General features: G+C 45.9%; 1 protein-coding gene across 1 annotated transcript; it reads right to left on the bottom strand.

Annotated features, from left to right (window-relative positions):
* Positions 1–15892: 15892 nt before the first annotated feature.
* rrs1 (ribosome biogenesis regulator 1 homolog) lies at positions 15893–17984 on the bottom strand. Its single transcript, XM_038809501.1, is given in 2 exon segments — positions 15893–17845; positions 17847–17984. Coding segments are annotated over 2 exon segments (1008 nt in total). The 5' UTR covers positions 17964–17984; the 3' UTR covers positions 15893–16954.
* Between the last annotated feature and the right edge of the window lie 8030 nt (positions 17985–26014).

Below are 26014 nucleotides of genomic sequence, written 5' to 3'. Positions count from 1 at the left end.
AGGAAAACAACGCACACACGGGGAGAACGTGCAGACTCCGCACAAAGAGTGACCCAAGCCAGGAATCAAACCCAGGTCCCTGGCGCTGTGAAGCAATAGTGCTAACCACTGTGCTACCGTGCCACCCTAATCCATGTGGGTTTAATTTAATGTTTCTGTGAAAGGAAGGATAAACCTTTAGTTAGACTCATGCAGCTCAAAGGTGTTTGTACGTATCGGGGTTGGTTTCAATTCCAACTGTGCTTCTATTGTACTTATAGAGGGTTACGCCATGAAAAGTAAATACGTTTGCAGAAGCATATGGTCATTAAAAGGAGGCCCTTTTAAGGTAGAAAGGTTTTTTTGGATTGGATTTGTTTATTGTCACGTGTACCGAGGTACAGTGAAAAGTATTTTTCTGCAAGCAGCTCAACAGATCATTCAGGAAATGGAAGAAAAGGGAATTAAACAAAATTCAAGAAAATACATGAGAATACATAATATAACACAATATACATAATATAATATAATACAACACAAGATATACAATGTAGCTACATAAGCATTGGCATCGGTTGAAGCATACAGGGTGTAGTGTTAATGAGGTCAGTCAATAAGAGGGTCATTTAGGAGTCTGGTGACAGTCGGGAAGAAACTGTTTTTGAGTCTCTTCGTGCGTGTTCTCAGACTTCTGAATCTCCTGCCCGATGGAAGAAGTTGGAAAAGTGAGTAAGCCGGGTGGGAGGGATCCTTGATTAAGCTGCCCGCTTTCCCCCGGCAGAGGGAGGTGTAGATGGAATCAATGGATGGGAGGCAGGTTTGTGTGATGGACTGGGCGGTATTCACGACTCTCTGAAGTTCCTTGCGGTCTTGGGCTGAGCAGTTGCCATACCAGGCTGTGATGCAGCCCGAGAGGATGCTTTCTATAGTGCATCTGTAAAAGTTGGTAAGGGTTAATGTGGACATGCCGAATTTCCTTAGTTTCCTGAGGAAGTATAGGCGTTATTGTGCTTTCTTGGTGATAGCGTCGACGTGAGTGGACCAGGATAGATTTTTGGTGATGTGCACCCCTAGGAATTTGAAACTGCTAACCATCTCCACCTCGGCTCCATTGATGCTGACAGGGGTGTGTACAGTACTTTGCTTCCTGAAGTCGATGACCAGCTCTTTAGTTTTGCTGGCATTGAGGGAGAGATTGTTGTCGTTACACCACTCCACTAGGTTCTCTATCCTGTATTCTCCTGTATTCCTCCTGTATTCGGACTCGTCGTTATTCGAGATCCGGCCCACTATGGTCGTATCGTCAGCAAACTTGTAGATGGAGTTGGAACCAAGTTTTGCCACGCAGTCGTGTGTGTACAGGGAGTAGAGTAGGGGGCTAATTACGTTTTAGTTTTTTAGTTTTAGTAATTTAGTTTTAGATGAATTTGTTTGCAGTTGGAGATAGCACACTGGGGAGTAGACATCTCTCAATTCCGTCAGGAAAAGACAAGCTGAATACGACAAGTGAGCTGAAAAGAGGCAGTCTCCCCAACAAACCAGATATATGCAGATAACTAGGCAATTGGGACAGAACGAATTTCTTAGGAAGACTGAAGTTAAGAGAACAGAGAGCAAGGTAATGTTCAGGAGAATTCAAGGGAAAAGCAAAGTGTTGTGAGTAAAAGAGACAGCTGCAGTAACCAGATTCAATGTGGGAAAGCAGACTTCAGAGGTAAATCAAGTGTTACCATTTTAATAAAGTCTGGGAATTGATAGTTAAAGTATTGTATAACAATCAAGACAAATAAAATCCTGAAGAGGAGTTGCAAAACCTAGATGCTTTGTTAAAAGTGGCGTGGAAGCTGTGTTTGAAAGAGTAATTTGGAAAACCTGGACTGTATTATGACTGCAAACCGCTGATTGAAAGCATTGTTGTGAAAGAAGATTTTAAAGCATGTTTTTGTGGGCGTTGAGTTTGGAAGCTCTCACGTGGCAATCATCTGGAGGGAGGGATTTGGAGAAAAAATTCCTGGACATTCACTTGGGTTCAGAGCAGTGTATGAGTATGTGTTTTGCAACAGCCAGTCTGTGTGTTTAAAGGGACTTTGTGTTACAGAGACCTTTGTAGCTTAAGGTATACTTTGTAATCCATGTATCTTTGTCAATCAAACTTTTCATGTTTAATACATTTTTTAATGGTTAAAAATTAGCAGTCCTTTGATTCTGTTCCTCCGTGTTTTCTAAAAAAATGTAAAGTTACGGGGTGTGATTCTCCGAAACCTGGAGAAATCGTGAGGCTGGCGTCAAAAACGGGCGGGTTTGACGCCAGCCTCCGCCCCCCCCGACCGGGAACCGATTCTGGTCCCCGGTCGGGGCTAGCATGCCGCGGCCGTGAACTCCGGCATCGCGGGCTTAACGAATTTCGTTAAGCTCGCTTGCCAGAGTTTGCGACGGCTGACGTGTCACATGACGTCAGCCGCGCATGCGCGGATTGGAAGACTCCAACCCGCGCATGCGCGGATGACGTCATCGCGCATTTGCGTGAAACCCGCGCATGCGCGGGCCGGGATTCCCCTCAGCCGCCCCGCGAATGGATACAGCGGGGCGGCGGAAGGACAAAGAGTGCGCGGGGTAAGTACCCGCTGCCCGTGATCGGTGCCCACCGATCGCGGGCCCATTGGCGGCCGTGGTACTGCCGTGCCAATCGGTGCAATGGTTCCCAAGATCCCAACTTTACGGCCGTTTTTCCGAACGGTCAGACCAGGTGTGTTTGACATTCCTAAAAACGGTCGTAAAGGGCTTGGACTTTGGCCCAATCGGCCAGCTGAGAATCGCTGCTCGCCGTAAAAAAAACGGCGGGCAGCAATTCATGTCGGGAGGCGGGCGTGGGGGGGGGGGGGGGGGGGGGGGGGGGGAAGAATAGCAGGAGGGCGTCAGACTAGCGTGGCTGTAAAAATTTACGACCCCCGCTATTCTCCGCACCGTCGTGAGTGCGGAGAATCGCCCCACGGTGTTTTGAGATCGGGTTCCATTCTGGGATCTTCCCATCCAGTTACAACACCAACTGGGGTCATAACAACCCTTGTTATGATGTTTCCCACATTGAATCTAGGAAACACAGTTTAAAAATCAGGAGTCTCTCACATAAGACTGAAATGAGGATTTGCTTATCTCTCTCAAAGGATCATTAATCTGTGGAAATTTCCTCCCAAGAGTCTGGGTCATATGGTCCTTGTCATCTTGATTGTGTTTTATTGACTATTAAGTTTCAAGTTTAAAAATCACTCAACCATTATCTGTAGTTATATTAAGTTGTTTAACTAGCTAAAGTATAAATTTAATGCAATCTCCCCAGGACTGGCTTGTTTAGAGGGATAAAATCTTAAAACTTACCAATCAATCACCTATCTGCTCACTGAATTAATTCCTGTGAACACTCACCAACTACTAGAGGTTAAAAAAAGATATAAAAGACAGCACACCTCCAGCCCCCTCTGCACCAAATTCCCAAGTTAGCACTTGTTCTTTGTCTGCTCAGGCCTTATCTGCTCAACTATGTGGTCACAAACCTGCTTTTATTTGGCTGGTGACCGACCCCCAAGTGTTCGGTATCGTTCCTAACTATGTCTGCTTTTTTCATTTGGTGCGCGGAACATATTTTGTTCCAGTAATTCTTAGATTCCTTTCCTTACCTCTTTTGCTGGTACATTTATGACAGTCTTGCCATCGCATCCTGCTCTTGGCCATGAACTGAAACATTTCAACAAATTTACTTCCAAATTCTGCCTTTCACTCGCCTTAACATGGTCCATCTTGGATTCCTCACCTCCCTTCCAAATCCTTTTCTTTCTTCATTTCTTGAAATAGGCTAGCGATTAATACCCACTGTAAGGTCACTTCCACAATTATCTTGGCTACACGTCCTTCCTGTAAGGACTCTATTCCATTTCCTCAATTTCTATGTATCTGTTGCTGTTCTGATCGAACAATACTGCCTACCTGCCATATTAGTGTTTCGCATTTGTCTTCCTGTTTCCGCAACCGAGGATTCCTCTCCTCTATGGTCAGCAGGGTCCTCAAACATGCCTATCCTATTTTCTGTGTTTCTATCACTCCTTACCCAGAATGTTAGGATTCCCCTTGTTCTTATCTTCCTTCCCACTAGCTTCCAAATTCAACTGATCATCCTCCTTTGTTTCTACAACCTCCAGAGTGATGGCATCAGCAAACATATCTTCTCCCCTCCATAATCACCCCCAACATCCCCTCCCCTATCCTCTGCACGTGTAGGAGATGCAACGCCTGCTCTCTTACCTCCTTCGTGCCCACTTATCCAGGACCCAAACGCTACTTTCAAATTTCCCGTACCAGCCTCCCCGGACAGGCGCCGGAATGTGGCGACTAGGGGCTTTTCACAGTAACTTCATTGAAGCCTACTCGTGACAATAAGCGATTTTCATTTCATTTCATTTCATTTTCAAATGAAACAACAACTTAGTTGTACTTCACTCAGAATCTGTGGAGAGAGAAACTGAGTTAACGCTGCAGCTTGACAACTTTTCACCAGTACTTTATTGGCTGGCAAATACTTTGACACTTTTTGTGGTCATAAAAAGCACTATGAATGCAAATATTTCTTTCCATGCCCCCCCCCCCCCCCCCTCCCCCCCCCCCCCCCCCCCACCCCTTCCGGCCACCCCACGCACTCTCTCTGCCCCACACACTTCCCCTACCTCTATCTTTACTTAAAATCTGCTTGATCTATTTTTCCATTAAAAAAAAAATGTTTTTATTGGGTTTTCACATCTTATAGTTCATAGGTTACATATTACCAAAAAAAACATGCAACAACAAATGAAAAATAAGAAAGACACATAAAAATCAGCACACATTTTCACAAGCAATTGTCTTCCCTCCCAATGTGGCCGTGACACCCCTTAGTTGGCGTATATATGTTACAATCCCCAGTATGGCCAGAGCATGTATTTACAAGTGTCTATTTACAGTTTGGTTTGGGCTTCAGCTTCCCCTCGGACAAATCCCCTGCAGCTTTGTCCCTTGTCCCTCTCGTTCCCTTTGAATGCCTTCACCCTCCATTCTCCTTTCCCTCTCTCCTCCTCTTTCCTTTTCCTCTTTGTCTCAGAGCTCATTTGTGTCTCCCCCCACCCCTCACCCTCCTGGTTGCTAGTCTACCAACAGATTTTAGAACAAATTGGTGAATGGTTTCCCCGGATGGCAAATTTTATTTTGCCCAGCCTGAGAAATTCCGCCAGGTCGGACAACCAGTCTGCAACTTTGGGTGGTGCTGCTGATCGCCAACCGAACAAGATTCTCCGGCAGGCGATCAAGGAGGCTAGGGTGTCGGCCCTCCTCCATGAAGAGTTCTGGCTGGTCTAAAATCCCGAAGACCGCCACTTTTGGGCATGGCTCCACCCTCACTCCTGCAACCCTGGACATTGCCTCAAAAAAGGTCGTTCAGTTTCCGAGAAGTGTGGGGCAAGCTCAGAGCATGTGGTCATGGTTGGCCAGGCCTCCCTGGCACCGTTCACATTTATCATCCAAATCACCCACTCATTCCGGTTCTGGTTAGGTGTGCTCTGTGCACCACCTTCAACTGAGTTATGTTCAGCCCTGCGCACATGGAGGTGAAGTTCGCTCAGTGCAGAGCTTTGATCCAGAATCCTCCCCCTAGCTCTATGCCTAGCTCCTCCTCCCATTTTTTCCTTGTCTCATCCATGGGGAAGCCTACCTCCTTCAACAATCTCCTGTACAGGTCTGCACAGTTTCCCTTGCCTAGATCACCCACGTCAAATAGTTCTTCTACTAACGAGTGTCCTGGTATCTGGGCGTTCGTCATTGTTTCCTTACGGAGGAGGTTTTAGACCTGAATGTATCTCTTGGGAACTGGAACCTCTCCGTGAGTTCCACCAGGGTTGCTACTCTATCATCACCAGTTGTTCAACGGTTGGGGTGGAGTAGTACCAGCGATCCACTTCCAGTACGAGTTGACCAGCTGCGGCCTGGCTGCCCTTTCTGTCCTATCTTTGTATGCAATAATTTCCCCTCTTGCCACCGCCTTCAGTGCCTCCCAGAACGTGGAGGTTGAGACATCCCCATTCTGGTTGCTGGTAACGTATCCACCTACACCTCATGGACGCAGCCCTGCACTCAGGGTTTCCCTTTGTCTGGGGACCATCCAAGATGTTTTTACCATGCCCAGTGCCCCTGTGCTCTGGGTTTTCCCTTTGTCCAGGGGCCAACCAAGATGGCCACCGTCATTGTGTTTGCCGTGCGTAGTGCTCCTGCGCTCTGGGGCTTCCCTTTGCGTGGGGGTCCTCCAAGATGGATGTTTGAGGTGCCCTTGTTTTCGTTGTCACCATGCGCAATCTATAGCCATCCTTCAACCCCCCCCCCACCCATCGACATTCCCCTTCTGAGCATCCGCCCAATACATCCCGGTCACTGGAAGCCTCTTTTTCCAGTTCAATGAAAGGTAATTTTCCTGAAACATAAATGTTTCTCTATTCACAGATGCTGCTGACCTGCTGAATATTTCTAGCATCATCTTCTTTGGCTGTCTTCTTTGGGGTGAGGTAAGTAGCATTCCTTGGGTTAAATTAGTTCCAATATGACAACTAAGACACTGCACAATTGGATCTTGAGGCAAAGGCCTGTGGCAGACTCAGTAATCTGATACCCGATCTTGGCACAAATACAGTATGCAGGGCAGAGTTACCAATTCACTATCCAGCCAGTTTCCGTGTTCCGTCACTGACAGGCTACATGATTTGCGATTTTTTTCTTTCACAACTCTTGATTGATTCTGCAAGGCAAGGTTGGTCATGGTTGGACAGGCAACCACAGGCATTTATACAGTACCATTAACATTCAAAAACATAAAAGGCCTCTCTTGCTGAGGTGTAAGAATAAACGAATGGCAAGTCAAAGGAGCAGGGCTGGAATTCTCCTTTTGGGAGGCTGTGTTCCCATCAGGACCAAACAGTGTGCAATTCGTGCTTCCCTTGGGAGTGCTGTTTGGTCAGTGACTCAAGATGTACAAAGGGACCAGCACTCTGCCGGTGCGAGTTGAGAGGAATTCGCGGCCCAGCGGACGTTGTAATTGCTGGGACCTGAGTTAGCACCAAAGAACTTGACAGCTAGAGCCGTGTTTATGTTCTGGCTCAGAGAAGACCTGCCATGGCACCCCCCTGGGGAGTTCGAGATGGACCCATTGCTCCATGCCACCTCTTCCCCAGGCTGGGCTGCAGGATCAAGCCTGCCCTCCTGAACAGCACCTGGAAGGTGATGGCAGGGGCAGTCAGTGCTGCCAGCCTCACCAGGAGACCCGAGTGGGGCAGAGAACAAAGGAGGGTTCCAAAGGCCATGGGGCAGGTGTCCTCTGGTTGGGGAGAGCCCTGCTGATCCCCTGCTGCCTCTGCAGTGGGGCAGTACTTCTGAGGAGGGCCAATGGCTGGTGGGCTCTGATAGAGCTTGGCCACGCCCAGCCCCTTGATGAAAAAGCTGGCTATGAGGTTGTCCAGAGGGGCATTCACAAGACATAGTGAACATTCAGCAGTGTGAGCAGCCAGGAGCCTGTAAACCACACCAAAGGGGAGCATTTAAAACACTTACTGCAGCAATGCCGGTCTTAGGCACACCACCCCGATCCCGAGGGAGACATCCTGAGTCCACAGACTTGGCACCAAGTTGTTCCCCATTACTGCCCACGCCCTGGGTCAGCCACCTCAGCAAGCTGGAATATTTTTTCCCCCAGAGTTTATTAAGCCTCCCGCTCCCCGTCCGCATCGATGGCACCCAGGCTCTGCTTGTTAATACTTGCACTAACTTGCACCCGTGGGACTTCCACCAAAAAGGGGCGGAGCATCACAGAAGGGTGGAACATGAAGTTGTCAAGCCGGTAATGATATTAAAATCCATGCAAATGGTGGTTCTGCATGGATCCACCGCATGGGGTGCAAACATCAATATCGCCGCCAGCACTGGACCGTAGTCTGGTGTTGGAATCGGCAGGGGACTGGGCTCAGGTGGGGTGCTCTTTGAGGGTTGGTGCGGACTCGATGGGATGAATGGCCTCCCTCTGCACTGTAGGGATTCCATAGAACAGAGAACATTACAGCGCAGTACAGGCCCTTCGGTCTTCGATGTTGCGCCGATCTGTGAAACCAATCTAAAGCCCATCTACCCTATTCCATCATCATCCATATGTTTATCCAATGACCATTTAAATGCCCTTAATGTTGGCGAGTCCACTACTGTTGCAGGCAGGGCATTCCACGCCTTTACTACTCTCTGAGTAAAGAACCTACCTCTGACATCTGTCCTATATCTATCTCCCCTCAATTTAAAGCTATGTCCTCTCGTGCTAGCCATCACCATCCGAGGAAAAAGACTCTCAGTGTCCACCCTATCTAATCCTCTGATCATTTTGTATGCCTCAATTAAGTCACCTCTTAACCTTCTTCTCTCTAACGAAAACAGCCTTAAGTCCCTCAACCTTTCCTCATAAGATCTTCCCTACATACCAGGCAACATCCTGGTAAATCTCCTCTGCACCCTTTCCAATGCTTCCACATCCTTCCCAGAACTGCACGCAATACTCAAATTGCGGCCACACCAGAGTTTTGTGCAGCTGCAACATGACCTCATGGCTGCGAAACTCAATCCCTCTACCAATAAAAGCTAACACTGGGTGGCAACTTTCAGTGGTCTATGTACGTTGTTATGGGAGCGGCGTTTTCAGAATCCCAAAATGTATCTTGGAGTTCAATCAGCCACTCCCTTTAACGTATTGTTGCGTTTGAAGCACACGGCTTGTTCTCCAGGTGTGGTACTACAATTATGGACACGTGGGTTTTTAAACACAAAACAATGTTTATTCCATGAATTCAACTTAACCTTCTTAAATAAACATTGGATCCCTTAACACCCCTTCAAAGATAACCCCAAAAATAATAGAACACTAAATAATCCCTCAAAATGTTCCTTCAAACCTCCAAAAGACTTAACACCTTTAAACAGAAACACATCAGGTTAAAGACATTACTATTATGTGTTTAAATCACCCAAATGATTCAGAGACAGTCTTTCATGGCAGAGATCACCGCAGATCCAGCTTACTGCAAACACAGACACACCCAAGCTCTTTTCTTCAAAACTGGCTTTCTCCTTTCAAAACAGCTCACAGCAAACCAGCCAGGCACTTTTCAGCTGCTTTCTCAAATTGAAACTAAAAGCAGAAAAAGCAGAAGTAATCTCAGCTCAGCTCCCCCCTCTGACATCACTTCAGTAATATGAGCTGCTCCATTTCTCAAAGGTACATTGCTTAAACATCCATTTCTTAAAGGTACTCTCACATGACAACATGGATACCGAGATCTCTGCTCATCCACACTACCAAGAATCTTACCATTAGCCCAGTACTCTGTCTTCCTGTTACTCCTTTCAAAATGAATCACCTCACACTTTTCTGCATTAAACTCCATTTGCCACCTCTCAGCCCAGCTCTGCAGCTTATCTATGTCCCTCTGTAACCTGCAACATCCTTCCGCACTGTCCACAACTCCACCGATTTTACTGTCATCTGCAAATTTACTCACCCATCCTTCTGCGCCCTCCTCCAGGTCATTTATAAAAATGAAAAACAGCAGTGGCCCCAAAACAGATCCTTGTGGTACACCACTAGTAACTGAACTCCAGGCTGAACATTTCCCATGAACCGCCACCCTCTGTCTTCTTACAGTGAGCCAATTTCTGATCCAAACTGCTAAATCACCTTGAATCCCATGCCTCCATGTTTTCTGCAAAAGCCTGCCGTGGGGAACCTTATCAAATGCTTTACTGAAATCCATATACACCACATCAGGGGCTGGTTTAGCACAAGGGGTTGGTTTAGCACAAGGCTAAATTGCTGGCTTTGAAAGCAGACCAAGGCAGGCCAGCAGCACAGTTCAATTCCTGTACCAGTCTCCCCGAACAGGCGCTGGAATGTGGCAACTAGGGGCTTTTCACAGTAACTTCATTTGAAGCCTACATATGACAATAAGCGATTTTCATTTCAACTGCTTTACCCTTGAAGGATCTTGGAGTTTGAAGTTTTTATTCAATTCAATTCAGGGTTACCGGTTGTTCTTGAGCATTGCTGAAACTCAGTAGAAAATCAAGTTAAAAACTTGTCAGGTGCAAATAAGAATTGTTTTATTTGGAGTTCATTGGTTACAACTTGAAAATCATTTAAAAGGTAGTTTGTAGACAATTTGATTTTCTTCAAAGAATCACAAGAATTATCTTCTGAGACAGTAGCCTGAACACAACTTTAAAAGTCAAAGTCTGAAGTCAATGTATGAAAATGAAATATGAATACAGAACTCTTTTCTAATTCTTCCTTTACTTTATGGCTCTTTCTGTCTCTCGCTCTGGCTCTCTGTCTTTCTCTCTCTCTCTCTCTCCACCTCTCTGCTGTTCCTTTCTATCTTTCTCTCCTTCTTTCTTCTTCCTTTCTGCCTCTCTTCTTTCCTTTCCTTTCTTTCTGTCTAAAATGGTGGCCAAATCATCCATGGATATACTATTTCATATCTGTCTTAAGCGATCCGATCACACCCCAATATAATCCTAATTGGTTTGGGTTAGACTCAAACAAATTTGATTTGATAACAAGCCGTCCATCTTCACGATGTAACATTACTTCCAATTGTTGCTTGTCTGCAACAATGGAGACCTTATGTTATCTCATCATAGTATGCGAGGCATAATTCCAAAAATATAATTCAAACTGTCTTTTAATGTTGGAATCAAATATATATATATATTTTATATATGTTTTAATAAACTGTCCATTTATTAAAAACAAGGCAACACAGTCTAAAATGTTTCAGCTATTATAATCGTGGGATGTGATTTACTCTAATCTGAAATGGCGTGAGAATCATGCAATTCGTTCCTCGTTGCCATGGATTCAACCCTTGTCCTTGGAAAAAATGTAATGTTTTTATCAGACTTCTGTGTTTTGCAAACTCATGACTGAGTTTGGAAATTGTATGTTTCTTTCATTTTAAAACTGGGAATTAATATTTATGCTTTAAACAGCTTTTTACCTATATTAAGTGTATTTGAAATACAACCCTTGTCCACCTGTTTGGTCACCTTCTCAAAGAACTTAATAAGGTTTGTGACGCATGACCTACCCTTCACAAAACCGTGCTGACTATCCGTAATCAAATTATTCCTTGCCAGATGATTATACATCCTATCTCTTATAAACCTTTCCAAGACTTTGCCCACAACAGAAGTACGGCTCACTGGTCTATAGTTACCGGAGTTATCTCTACTCCCCTTCTTGAACAAGGGGACAACATTTGCTATCCTCCAGTCTTCTGGCACTATTCCTGCAGACAATGACAACATAAAGATCAAAGCCAAAGGCTCAGCAATCTCCTCCCTAGCTTCCCAGAGAATCCTAGGATAAATCCCATCCGGCCCAGCAAACTTATCTATTTTCACACTTTCCAGAATTGCTAACACCTCCTCCTTATGAACCTCAAGCCCTTCTAGTCTAGTAGCCTGTAACTCAATATTCTCGACAACATTGTCTTTTTCCTGCGTGAATACTGACGAAAAATATTCATTTAGCACCTTTCCTATCTCCTCAGACTCCATGCACAACTTCCCACTACTGTCCTTGACTGGCCCTACTCTTACCCTAATCATTCTTTTATTCCTCACATACCTATGGAAAGCTTTAGGGTTATCCTTGATCCTACCTGCCAAAGACTTCTCATGTCCCCTCCTGGCTCTTCTTATCTCTCTCTTTAGGTCCTTCCTAGTTTAATTTGAAACTCTCGAGCGCCCTAACTGAACCTTCACGTCTCATCTTTACATAAGCCTCCTGCTTCCTCTTGACAAGTGATTCAACTACTTTAGTAAACCACGGTTCCATCGCTTGTCCACTTCCTCCCTGCCTGACAGGTACATACTTATCAAGGACACGCAGTAGCTGTTCCTTGAACAAGCTCCACATTTCAATTGTGCCCATCCCCTGCAGTTTCCTTCCCCAACCTATGCATCCTAAGTCTTTCCTCATCGCATCATAATTGCCTTTCCCCCAGCTATAACTCTTCCCCTGCGGTATATACCTATAGTAAACGTAACTGAATTGTGGTCACTATCACCAAAGTGCTCACCTACCTCCAAATCTAGCACCTGTCCTGGTTCATTACCCAGTACCAAATCCAATGTGGCCACGCCTCTTGTTGGCCTATCAACATACTGTGTCAGGAAAACTTCCTGCAACATTGGACAAAAACGGACCCATCTAAAGTACTCGATCTATAGCGTTTCCAGTCGATATTTGGAAAGTTAAAGTTCCCCATAACAATTAGAACATAGAACAGTACAGCACAGAACAGGCCCTTCGGCCCTCGATGTTGTGCCGAGCAATGATCACCCTACTCAGACCCACATATCCACCCTATACCCGTAACCCAACAACTCCCCCTTAACCTTACTTTTTAGGACACTACGGGCAATTTAGCATGGCCAATCCACCTAACCCGCACATCTTTGGACTGTGGGAGGAAACCGGAGCACCCGGAGGAAACCCACGCACACACGGGGAGGACGTGCAGACTCCGCACAGACAGTGACCCAGCCGGGAACTGAACCTGGGACCCTGGAGCTGTGAAGCATTTATGCTAACCACTATGCTACCGTGCTGCCCTGTTACTTTCGCTCCTATCCAGAATCATCTTTGCAATCCTTTCCTCTACATCTCTGGAAATTTTCAGAGGCCTATAGAAAACTCCCAACAGGGTGACCTCTCCTTTCCTGTTTCTAACCTCAGCCCATACTACCTCAGTAGACGAGTCCTCATCAACCGTCCTTTCTGCCACCGTAATACTGCCCTTGACTAACAATGGCACCTGTCCCCCTCTTTTACCACCTTCCCTGAGCTTACTGAAATATCTAAACCCCGGAACCTGCAACAACCATTCCTGTCCCTGCTCTATCCATGTCTCCGAAATGGCCATAACATCGAAGTCCCAGGTACCAACCCATGCTGCAAGTTCACCCACCTTATTCCGGATGCTCCTGGCATTGAAGTAGACACACTTTAAACCACCTTCCTGCCCGCCGGTACACTCCTGCAACCTTGAAACCTTACTTATGACCTCACTACTCTCAACCTCCTATATACTGGAGCTACAGTTCAGGTTCCCAACCCCCTGCTGAATAAGTTTAAACCCTCCCGAAGAGCATTAGCAAATTTCCCCCCCCAGGATATTGGTACCCCTCTAGTCCAGGTGTAGACCATCCCGTTTGCAGAGGTCCCACCTACCCCAGAATGAGCCCCAATTATCCAGGTATCTGAAACCCTCCCTCCTGCACCATCCCTGTAGCCATGTGTTCAACTGGTCTCTCTCCCTATTCCTCGTCTCGCTAGCACCTGGCACGGGTAACAACCCAGAGATAATAACTCTGTTTATTCTAGCTCTAAGTTTCCACCCTAGCTCCCTGAATTCCTGCCTTACATCCCTATCTCTTTTCTTACCTATGTCGTTGGTGCCTATGTGGACCACGACTTGCGGCTGCTCCCCTTCCCCCTTAAGGATCCCGAAAACACAATCCGAGACATCACGGACCCTGGCACCTGGGAGGCAACACACCAACCGCGAGTCTCTCTCGTTCCCACAGAATCTCCTATCCCCCAAACTATGGAGTCTCCAATGACTAAAGCTCTACTCCTCTCCCCCCTTCCCTTCTGAGCAACAGGGACAGACTCTGTGCCAGACCTGTACCCCATGGCTTACCCCTGGTAAGTCCCCCCCCCCCCCCCAGTATCCTAAGCGGTATACTTGTTACTAAGGGAAACAACCACAGGGGATCCCTGTACTGACTGCTTCCTCCCAGCCCCTCTCACAGTCACCCATCTATCTTCATTCTTCGTAGTAACTACATCCCTGAAGCTTCTATCTATGACCACCTCTGCCTCAAGAATGATCCGAAGTTCTTCCAACTCCAGTTCCCTAACTCGGTTTCTGAGGAGCGGGAGATGGGTGCACTGCCCACAGATGAAATCAGCAGGGACACTGACGGCGTCCCTCATCTCAAACATTCTGCAGGAGGAACATTACACTGCCTTCCCTGCCATCCCCTCTAGATAAAACAAGAAAAAGAAAGGAAGAGCTTTCCTGATATTCACTCAACCCCTTAGGTTAGAGGAGGTGGAACCCAGGTCCCTGGGGGCTGTGAGGAAGCAGTTATAGCCACTGTGCCACCCCAAGTGCAGAAGATAGGGAGACAGTCATGGCCTGTGAAAAATGATATCAATCCTGCCTAAATGCACCCAGTACAGTGGGAATCTTATTAGTTTCAGGCTGAATATCAGTGAATTATAAAATTAATTATAGGTAGAAATTGGGGTGCACCATGTGTTATTGGATACAGAATTATAAACTGAAGTGAGGGAAATAATCATGACAATGGTACTACTAGACAGAGCACAAGTAGAGTATAGAGTGATTCCTTTTGCTCCCAGTTAACTAACATCTGGTTCAAAAGTAATATCAATGTTCTCTAGCACGGTAGCACAGTGGGTAGCACTCTCGCAAGATGTTACAAAATGAAGGATAATCACTGCTTTTAACTTCTTGGTTTGTTGCTTTGTGAGAATTCGTCAATCTGAGTGGGTGCATGGTGTGCTTGATAACGGCAATGCGGCTGGACACCTCGTGGTAGCTTTGACCTGATGTCAGATTCAAATTAAGGGAAAATCCATGCCAGAGTTCACCTGAGCTTTGTGGGTTGCTTTCCTCAAAGTCAACAAATACCGTCACAAGTGACTCCAAACCCTGGACCATTGTCCACATCTTCAAATCATCCACAACTAGCTGTCTCAGTCCTACTATTTGCAATTCACTTTCTAATCTGATCTCAGATGCCACTCGGGTTGAATGGGGGTGGCTACCTCAACTGCTCTACAGAGCACTTGATGGATCAAATGGCCTCTTCCTGTGTCTTTAAAAAAATCTTTTGTCACAAGTAGGCTTATATGAACACTAAAATGGAGTTACTGTGAAAAGCACCTAGCCGCCACATTCCGCTTGTCCGGGTACACAGAGGGAGAATTCAGAATGTCCAAATTACCTAACCGCACGTCTTTCGGGACTTGTGGGAGGAAACGGGAGCACCCGGAGAAAAATCACTCAGACATGGGGAGAACATGCAGACTCCACGCAAGACAGTGACCCAAGCCTGGAATCAAACCGTGGACCCTGGAGCTGTTAAGCAACAGTGCTTCCCACTGTGCTACCGTGCTGTCCCAGACTATGACTCTAATCTCCTGCCTCTAGTTCATAGAATCTACATGTGCAGAAGGAGGCCATATGGCCAGAGTCTGCACCAGCCCTTGGAAAGAGTACTGAACTTAAGCCCATGCCTCCATCCTACGCCCGTGAACACCAGCTAACCTTTTGGACCCTAGGGGGCAATTTTGCATGGTCAATCCTCCTAACCTGCACATTTTTGGACTTTGGGAGGAAACTGGAGCACCCAGACACAGGGGGAACGGCCAAATTCCAAACAGTCACCCGAGGTCGGAATTGAACCCGGGTCCCTGGAGCTGTGAGGCAGCAGCGTTAACCATTGACTTCATTGCCGTTAACATCTCAAACGCAACTTTTCAACCTGTCCCTCTCCCAACGCTCTTTATTTTCTCTGTAAAGTATCTTTTGGGCGGGGGGGGGGGGAGAAGAGAAAAACTTTACGTTTTCTATTGTTCCTGGGTAGACGACTCTATATCCCTCCAGACACTGTTACTTTTGAAACAGCATGCTGGTACTTCATCACTTCACATTACCCAAACACAGCTTTTAATTTCCCACTGATGTAACTTATAAATAAAATAAAATAAAACCTGTTTCAAGTTAGAATGTTTTACTGTATTTTATACAAGTATCCTTTGGTGACTTACAAAGATACAAAATTCATGAATAATTGAATTGAAAACTGAACAGAAGCTATTTTAAAATATTTTTAGGACATCACAACTGTTTGTTTCACATTCAGCTACATAGACAATGTACATAAAATAAAACCGCAAACTCCAAATGAGGTATGGTTGTGGCTTGGTCAATAAGATGAAGAAATATGGGTGAAAATCCAAAGAACAGAGTAGAAGATGTTAAAAAAGTGGGAGATGAGTTGAATTATGGTCAGTTATTAATGATTGCACAGCAGACTAATTACAGGCATTGCTGGCGGTGAAGTCAATTTCTTGATTCAATAATATATTTGCTGTGATGTCCTGAAGATATAATGACACATTATAGAAATACAAGTTCATCCTTTCTATTTGTCCGAGATAGCATTGCTGATCAGTATCTTAGGATTTCCAGGGAAGTAAACTCAAAATACTTGGGGCGAGTTGTCAGCTGCGGCTCAGCTCTAACTAACCTCACTCTGGTTGTGGACTGTAGATGCACTGCTGTACACTCAAACCGTTTATCTTCAGAGCTGTGAATATTTAAAAAAATTACCACCATTTTTATACAACATACATAGCTACCCTGAGGATAAACGGCTACGCCTTATGAAAACAGAGTTGCTATGGAGAGTGATCTTGCTCTCTTATTTTACAAGCTCCTGATTTAAAACAATCCTGTGGAGTTATTTGTTACTGTAACAGTGTCCCACAAGGTAAATCATTTCAATATAGTCCATTTGGTAGTAGCCAACTGAATGTAGGATTACAGCATCAAGTCTTGAGCCACACAAAAGATTGGTTGTGGGTACAAAAGTCTTTTGCACAAGTATAATCTTTCACTTGTATAATTATACAGATACACATACCACAGGAAATACAAAATAGTTTAAGTTCATGAAAATGCCATATTTCAAAAGACTAGATATTTCACTCTCAAAACTATAAAAAGTTATTTGAAGTCAAGAGTACAATATTTAAATAATAGTTTTATGTAGCTCATTTTCTGTTTCCTCGTTGTTTCGTGGTCGGTTTCCGACCCTGGCCTTTCCTTCGATTTTGATTGTGACCTTTTCCTCCTTTCCTGCCTTTTGGATGCATTTTCTTTCGCTTCGCTGCCTCCTCCTGTTCATCTTCACGAAGTTGCCTATTTACAGCTCTGGTGAGGTCCAGTTTTGGCTTCTTGTTGGACATTATTTTTAAAAGCTCCAGTTGTTTCTGCCTCTCAGCTGAAAAATCTCCAATCAGGGGCTGGAACTTCCTCTTCTTGCCAGCATTCCTCTGTTCCTTTTCTTTGGGCAACTTATCCTGAAATTTGCCAACTGAAGCCGTGGCTGCCTTAGCCACATGGATAGCTTTGCTTAAGTCGACTTTGCTTGGCTGACCGGTGGGGGCGAGTCCCACGCCGGGCACTTTACTCTTCTGAGCTCGGGCGATATTGTGCAGCCTGCTCAGCTCATTCTTCGCCACCCTTTCTTTTTTGGCTTTTACCCGTTTGGCAAATTGATCCTCGTTGGGATCTGCAGTCTCGGGCACTTCAATTACCCAATCTTTGGTCTCATCGTTGGCCCTCTTGTAGCCCCAGCGGCGCCGCCATTCTTTCTTCTCCTTGTCCCAGGCCAAGTTGCTCTTCTTTTTCTTCTGGATCCCCTTGAGTTTGGCGAATTCTTCCCAGCGGGTGGGCGGCCGGGGTTTGGGCAGTGCTTTCTCTCGGGGGATGCGTGTGGTGGGCTGGGGGAGTTTGGCCACGATGGCCTCGTTCTGCCGCTCACTCGGCAGCTGCCAGATGGCGTTGACCAGCAGCTGCGTGTTGTCCCGGGCCACTGAGCGCAGGAACTCCTCGGGATCCTGCCGGAAAGAGCCGGGCTTTAGGGGGTTGCTGTCCAGCGCCTGTTAGGTTGCCCAGATCGAACTGCAGCTCCAGTGGCTTTTCCACGTGGATAGAGCGCAGGCCTCCGGGCCCGGAGCGCTCGGCTTCGGCCAGAACATCCTCAATCAGAGTCGCCATCTTCACAGCGCACAGGTTAAACAATCGCTTCCGTTTCCCTCATTTCCTCCCCATTTGACCAATCAGTAACTCTCTGTCTCTGAGACCCCGCCCCCTCCCCGGTTCAGTGTAACTGGCACCGGTCAGGAGTGGGTCACCAAATGTAACCTGGAAATCCCTATTCTTTCCTACATTTTTATATCGGGTGAAGAAAAATGTTCGAATTTTAAAAATCGTGTTTTAACGACCCGATGGTTGCAGTATCCTGGAGATTGGTCCTCAATTAATTGGGGATTTGAGGCCAATGCTCCAGTGTGCCGCTAAAAGTTCTGTACCCCATCCACCACCTTAAACATTCACTCTCTCCACCACAACACATTGTCTGCACCATCTACAAACAATAAAAGCCTCCTTCCACAGTACCTCCCAACCTCTACCACCTCAAAGGACAAGGGTAGCCAGCTGGAGAGGAACACCACCATCTGTAAATTCCCTTCCAAATCACTCAGCGTTCTGACTTGGAACTATATCACCATTCCTTTGTTGTCACTGGAACCCCCTTCCTAATTGCACTGTGGGTGGACCAACACCACATAGACTGCAGATGTTCAAGAAGGCACCAACTGCTCAAGGGCAATTAGGGATAAACAACAAATGCTGGCCTTGCCAGCGACGCTCACGTTTCATGAAAGAGTGCAAAATACTTCTCTGGAGTCCTGGACCCAGTTAGTCTGATTCACCACAGATACCAGAGCATGTTTTTTTCTTTAAATCTTGAATGTGCTCTTATTATAAGTGATCCTATCTTCTATCAGCCAGATAGACAAATGCTGAGACACACTCTTAAAAAGCTAACCAGACTGCACTGAGAGGAAACCTCCTTTGACAGATTTTAAAATAACTGTATTTTCTATAAAAATAAGTGCTTTTGGATGGGAATTATAAAGTCCCTTTGATTGCTCTGATCATGGCTAAGTGGCTCCATAGTACTATTTGAAAAAGCAAGGGGTGGAATTTTCCCAATCGTGGGAATTTGAGGCAGGACTTGGAGGAATTTCTGAAAATAGAAAACCAACAGTGCCAGGGTGCCATGCTGCCCGTTGGTCAGCTACCTGGAGGCCTCCAATCCCCTGAGAAACTTCCCAAGTGCTGTTCGCCTGGTCCCAGTTTGTGGGGACCAGTACTAAACGACATTCGCCTAAGGTTTCCGAGGCAAAGAGGTTAGATCCCAATGTCTCGGGTAGATGAGGAGAGCTGATTATTAGAGTGAGCTACTCACTCTAATCTGCAGAATTGACAAATACTGATCCTGCCCAGAATGGGCAAGATCCAGATCACGTCATCTCGCGTGATTCCATTAGATCTTGCAAGGTGTGGCGAGCCAGGTAGATCTCGGAAGAGGCCTCTCCTACCATCTACCGGGGCAAACGGGGGCATGACATGACTGGCAGATCGCGCCCAGGAGTTATTTTCCATTTGTGATGTTGTTTAACAAATAGTTCTGTGACTACGCATGAAATATTATTGGGATAAAATGTCACATGGAGATTGCTCACACAAAATGTTCATTCCAAGATTGTCTTTAATTAGAAGCCCAAACTGTAGCACCAGGATGTGATTGAGAAACATGCGACGATCACCTCCATCTATGGCATGCTGAGGATAGAATGGTTTTATTACCTTGCATATATGCAATCATAAAGTGCAGACAAATAGTAAATAGTATAACTTACCATCACACCAATACTAAAACCAGACAGCTCCATTCTTTTTCATGAAATGTATTCAATAGTTTCATCCTCTTATGCACAATTTAGGAAATTAAGGTACTGATTAGCATGAAGAACTAAGTCTATACCAAGGCTTTCTTTTAAGATTAGATTAGATTGTTGAAAAATAATATTTTGTTCTGCTCAGTTTCATCTATATTTTACTTTGGTAAGGGGAATGTAGGTTTTTTTGGTCTTTCGTGGGATGTGACCATCGCTGTTAAGGGCACAATGTGTTGCCCATTGCTAAATGCCCTTGAAAATATGAAGGTGAACTGCCTTCTTGAAAAGTTGCAATTCTCTGTTGTAGGTACACCCACAGTTCTGTTAGGAAGGGTGTTTGATCCAGCAACAGTAAAGGAACAACAATTTAATTCCAAGTCAGAATTGTGTATTTCTTGGAGGGCAACGTGCAGGGTGCAGGTGGTGTGCAGAACGTCTTTTTCGATTGAGAGCAGAATCCGCTTAGTTGGAAATACCATTCATGTGGCAACACCATTGAGAAACATTGTGCATAAATTTCAGTGCTGGTGCATGCCAGGTACGAAGGCCGCATGTTCCGATTGGTTGATCAAATCAAACAGTGACTTTGATTCTCTGGCCGAGATTCTCCGAAAATGGGGCTGTATCCCCACGCCCGCCGGAAAACGGGCGCGAATCACTCCAGACTTTTTTGAAAAAGTCCGGAGTGATTCTCCGATGTTAAGGGGGCTAGCAGGGTCCTGGTGTGTGCGCGCGCAGCGCCTGCTGCCGATACAGGGCCCCGCAGTTCATGTGCGCGGTGGCCGTTTTCACGGCGATCCCCTTGCAATATGGCGGAGCCACACAGCGGCAAGGAAGAAGATAGGCCCCCCCGGTAGCCCCCAATCGCGGGCCTGGTCATCGTGGAAGCGCCCCCCCCCCCCCCCCCCCAGAGTCTGATCCCCCTGCCCCCCCCCCCCCCCCCCCCAATCAGGATGGCCACCGCAGCCGCCCAGTGAAATCATACAGAAACCATGCCGGAGGGAACTCGGCCGGCCGACCGCAGAGAATCGCTGCGGGGGCCTCTTTCAACGGCCCCCCCAACCGGCGCCACGTCGACTGCGTGCGCACGGCTGGCGGCAATTCTCCGGTCGGCAGAGAATTGCGTCCCGCCGTTGGACCCGATTGCGGGTCTGGCGCCCCATTCTCCACCCGAGGGCCAAGCACGATTGTGGCGGTGGGGGGGGGGGGGGGGGGGGGGGGTGTGCTCGGAGAATCCAGGCCTCTGTTCCTTCACACCAGCAAGATTCTGTTCCCGCTGCAGTGAATGGAGATTTGGCTGAGTGCCAAATTCTCCGTCCTCGTGGGCAGCAGGAGCAAGCAGGACACACAACAGTAAATCCAGCCCATGTTCCTTTGGTTGTTCATAATAAGCAGAGTACAGACTATACTCAACTTGCCTGTGCTTGCAAAACCAAAGCAACATGTCTACTGCTAGATGTAATTCCACGATTGGGGATCACTTACCGTACAACCCCGAGTGTATTAAATGTTACACTAACAATGAATTTAAGATAATCAGTAGAGCTCGCAATGGCAATGTGGCTAATTTACACTTGCTAGAAGTGGCATACATAGAAACATACAAAATAGGGGCAGGAGGAGGCCATTTGGCTCTTCAAGTCTGCTCCGCCATTCGTTATGATCAGAGCTGATCATCGAACTTAATAGCCTGATCTTGCCTTCGCCCCATATCCTTTGACCCCCTTTTGCCCCAAGTGCTATATCTAACCGCTTATAACACATAGTGTTTTGGCCTTGACTGCTTTCTGTGTCAGCAAATTCCACAAGCCGACCTTCTGGGGTGAAGAAATTTCTCCTCATATCAGTCCTAAATGGTCTACCCCCTATCCTGAGATTTTTACCCCTGGTTCTGGATAGCCCCACCATCGGGAACATACTTCTTGCATTTATCCTGTCTAGTCCTGTTACAGTTTTATAGGTTTCAATGAGATTCCCCCTCATCCTTATGAACTCCAGGGAATACAATCCGAACTGACTCAATCTCTTCTCATACATCAGTCCTGCTATCCCAAGAATTAGTGTGGTAAACCTCTGCACTCCCTCTATAGCAAGAACATCCATCCACAGATAAGAAGACCAAAACTGCACACAATATTTCAGGTTTGGCCTCACCAAGGCCCTGTATAATTGCAGCAAGAAATCCCTGCTCCTGTACATGAATCTTCTTGCTATGAAGGCCAACATACCATTTTTCTTCTTTAACATACAAGTTGCCTTCTTACACATTCATACACAAGGACCCGTTCTCTGCAAACTAAAGGAATATATTCAAGATTTGCACATTTTAAAAAATGACCCAGGTGCTGGTGGAGCCTACAGTTCCCCAGTTGCTTTCTATATGGCAACACCGTAAGCCAATCAGAGTCAACTTGATAACTAACCAGCATCTCCTGTCGTATAAATTGTAATGATTTGAAATTTGTCATTGTCCTGATAGAAAGCTTCAAGAACACGCCGCTCTTTTCAACAGCATTAAACTTCTGTACTACCAAGAAACTTAAAATGTAAGGATTCCGAAAAGTTTAGAAGGAAATAATAAGGTATGAAAAAAGGAGTGGGATATGAGAAGAGGCATCCTGTCTCCCATTAATGAGCTGTTGCCAAGTCCTCCCCTTTTTAGAATGATAAGGATATTTTATATTTTATATTTTCAATGTTGGTCTCTCTGGGAAACTGATCAAATCAATGCTACTATTAAAAAGAGGGATTATTTTCCTTAGAATTGCACCATCACAGATGTGATCAGTGCACTCCAGACAATAATCCCATTGGTTATGTTATTGGGGTAAGAAGCAATGTGGAGATTGCCTGCACAAACTGTTTATTTCACTATTGTATCTAATGAGAATGTTTTTAAAATCTAAAAGATAGCAACAGGAATTGAATGATAAACATTGACAAGCAATTGTTAAATAAAGTCAGTTTTAAAACAGTGGGCGAGATTCTGCATTTGAGTGACAGAGGGCTGGATTCTCTGTTGCCAATACCGAAATCACGTTCGGCAAACGGCTGGAGAATCACACTTCCCAACCGAATTGGGGGCGGTGCTGCTTTCGCGATGCTCTGCCCCCTTTAACGCGGCGTACTTGTAGAGTACGCTGCGCCACGTGTCAACAGCCTCAGGCCATTGCCTGATGCCCGCTCCCTGATGCAACAGAGATCTAAAGTACTTTTAAAGCAAAACTATGTTTATTTATGAATCTAGTTAACACTTTATAAACCCACAGTAAACATTTTAATAACTATCAACACCAATAATCCCCACAGATACAAAATTAAAGTAACCCTTCATAACTTCATAACTTTCTTAACAACATCCATAAGACAGAAGACCCATTTTACAGAAAGACAGCAGGTTTAAATTCTCTACAGAAACAGGTATTACTTTAAAATCCTCAAATGATCTGGAGACAGGCTTTGGATTGCAGAGAGACTTCCTTATACAGCTGCTTGCTTTGCCTGCAGCTATCCAGCTCTGAAAGTGAAACTAAAACACTATGTAGCTGCCTGCTCAAAAACAAAAGTGAAAGACAGCCAGCCCAGCTCCACCTACACTCTGACATCACTGCAGCCATTTGATAAACACCCATTTCTTAAAGATACATCCTCGTACAACTGTTTGATAAACACCTAGTTCTTAAAGGTACTCTCACATGACAATAGCATGCAAGATACAATATTTCACCGTATACTAATACCTGTGACAATAATAAATCAAATCAAATAATGTATCAAAAAAAGTTTTTAAAAGTGTCCTCTGCTGTCATTTGTTTGTGCTTTAATTTAACTGAGCTGGAATATCTGTTTTTTTTTTTAAAAACCTGCTTCTAAAACCTGCTTCCCCTCCATTGATTGACAAGCTCTTTGTCTGGAAATTGATATATGTTCTGTAGTGGAGCTGGAAGCATTGTTATAACATTTGTTCCTTTCTGAATGTTTGCCTGGGGTTCAAAAGCCTTAACTCAGCAGGTTGTCTTACTGGGAACCAATAGTTACTGAAACTTTTACAAGGTTATAATAACAGAATATGTCTATGATGGTTTTCCTTTTTGTTTACAAATCTAATAGACATTTAAAGGATTACAACTTGTATTTTTCCTTGGGTATTTTGGTCCAGTATCAATGATAGCATGTTTGAATTCAGAGTTTTTCAGATTGTCAGAGGCTTAGAACGTGATTTACCGGCTGCGTCCAGCCGGAATCTGGACATGCTGCGGCTGGTAGACCCCAGGAGAGGCCTCTCCCGGGATTCCCGATTGTCGTTACACCTCATGAGATCGAACGAGATCTCGCAAGATGTTGCAATTTGGATCCCGCACCCAGACTTGGAGAGTTAAGTGAGTATAAAAACTCACTTAACCCTGCCGATGCCAGATGGAACCGAATCCCGGGATCTACCGGCTTCGCCAAGGAGACCCCAGCCAGGCACTGTTCAGCACTGGTCCCCACAAACAGGACAGGTGAAACAACACTGGAGGGGGAGCCTCCCAGGCGATTGCAGGTCCCCGGGTGGATGTTTCTGGGTAGTGTGGCACCCTGGCACTCCTGATGCCATCTGGGCACCTTGGCACTTCCAGCCTGGCACCCTGGCAGTACCACTTGGGCATCCTGACAATGCCACCCTGGTGCCAGCTTGGCAGTGCCAGGGTGACCAGGTGACACTGTCAGGATGGCAGGGGCACAGCCAGGGTGCCAGACTGGCAGGTCAGGTGCCAAGCTGGTGTTTTATCTATGCCGGGGATCGGACCCGGGGGTGCACTGCCCGTGTGAGGTGGGGTGTGGTAGTGGGGGGGGGGGGGGGCTTGAGGACCCCCTTACAGGTGAGTTGGAGCATTGTGGGGGGTTCAGGGCATCATGTCAGGGGGTCAAAAGATCGGGGCGCCTCCTCAGTGCAGAAAATGATGCTAAGTGCGGCCTCGGAGGGCATTCTTCGCTGGGGCCCAAAACAGAACAGAGTGCCATTGGGTAGTGGGGTTGTTAGCACCAGGGATGACCCTCTAAGCCTAGAATGGACTCTGTTTATTTTTGGTTAGATTGTGCTCTTAATGGTTTATAATGATTTAAAACAATTCTCATTGCTATTGCATGGCTCCTGAGAATGGAACAGAATGCATACTGGGTGAGTGGCTGTGGAAGATACATGGGGCACTGAGTTGGCATGGGGAATGTGGTGGCATGGGGGAATGTGAGGTGGTATGAGGTGGCATGGGCAGTTGGTGGGAGCAGTGAAAGTTGATATTTAAGGGTCTTTAAGTGACGTTGGAAGCTGGGCTGCTGTGTTGGAGGACCAAGGAAGGCCTCTTCTAACCAGCCTACCTTTGCACCTACACTCCTGATGCAGTCCATCACAGTTTGCAAATCCACCCTGTGAAAAGATGAAAATCCCTTGTAAAGTCACAGATGGGTTGGGTGTGCGTTTTACAAGGGGGCAAGTACACAGGTCACGTTTCCCGAGTCCAGACAAACATTTGTCTCTGTGGTTCTCTGCATTTTATCCATTCTTTCACAAAAGTCAACCTCTCCAAATTCACAGACACCTTACCCCTGTCTGGATATGTTTGTTGATGTGAAGGAATTACTGAGTTGTTTTCCTCACCATTCATAGCAGTTTTAAGTAAAGCTCAATAAACTGAAAAAAAAAGTTGCCTTTTTCACATTCTCTATCAATTCAAAAGACAAGCCTACGGAGCTCTACTTTAACCTTGTTAAATTGAAACAAAAGATCCTGGTCTTGTTTTGAACTATCGCTACCAATTCAACTTTTCTTCTGTCAAATCACTAAAACACAAGCTACAATACTGAAACTAAATGCCTGTCTCAGGTATGCAATGTATTGGTTGTGGTACTGAACTTGAAACCTGGAGGCCGTGAATTCAAATGCCGCCAGGGTAGATTTAAAATTGAATTCAGTAAATCTGGTAATCTGTGGATTAGCGTGTTACTGTGTCAATGGGGGAGGGTGGTATTTTTTCTTCTTCCATACCTATGGTAGCTTCTTAAAAACATATAGACAGCTTTCTTTGTTCTTACTCTTGGTGCACATAACAAAATTCATTTCACAGATGCATGGAAAGAATTAGAAGGAGCACTGCTGAGGGAGTGCAGCACTGTTGGAGGTGTGGTCTTTGGGTGAGATATTAAACGGAAGCTCCATCAGCCCTCTCTGGTGGGTGTCCAAGATCCCATGGCGATTGGGATTCTCTTTTTCCGCTGGTAGCGCAGCCCCACCCGTGGATTTCCCGGCAGTGGCTTCAATGG

Source organism: Scyliorhinus canicula, chromosome 10, assembly GCF_902713615.1.
Source record: "Scyliorhinus canicula chromosome 10, sScyCan1.1, whole genome shotgun sequence".
Lineage (NCBI taxonomy): Eukaryota > Metazoa > Chordata > Chondrichthyes > Carcharhiniformes > Scyliorhinidae > Scyliorhinus > Scyliorhinus canicula.
Note: the sequence above shows the minus strand (reverse complement) of the source record. Positions and strands in the feature narration are given on the sequence as shown.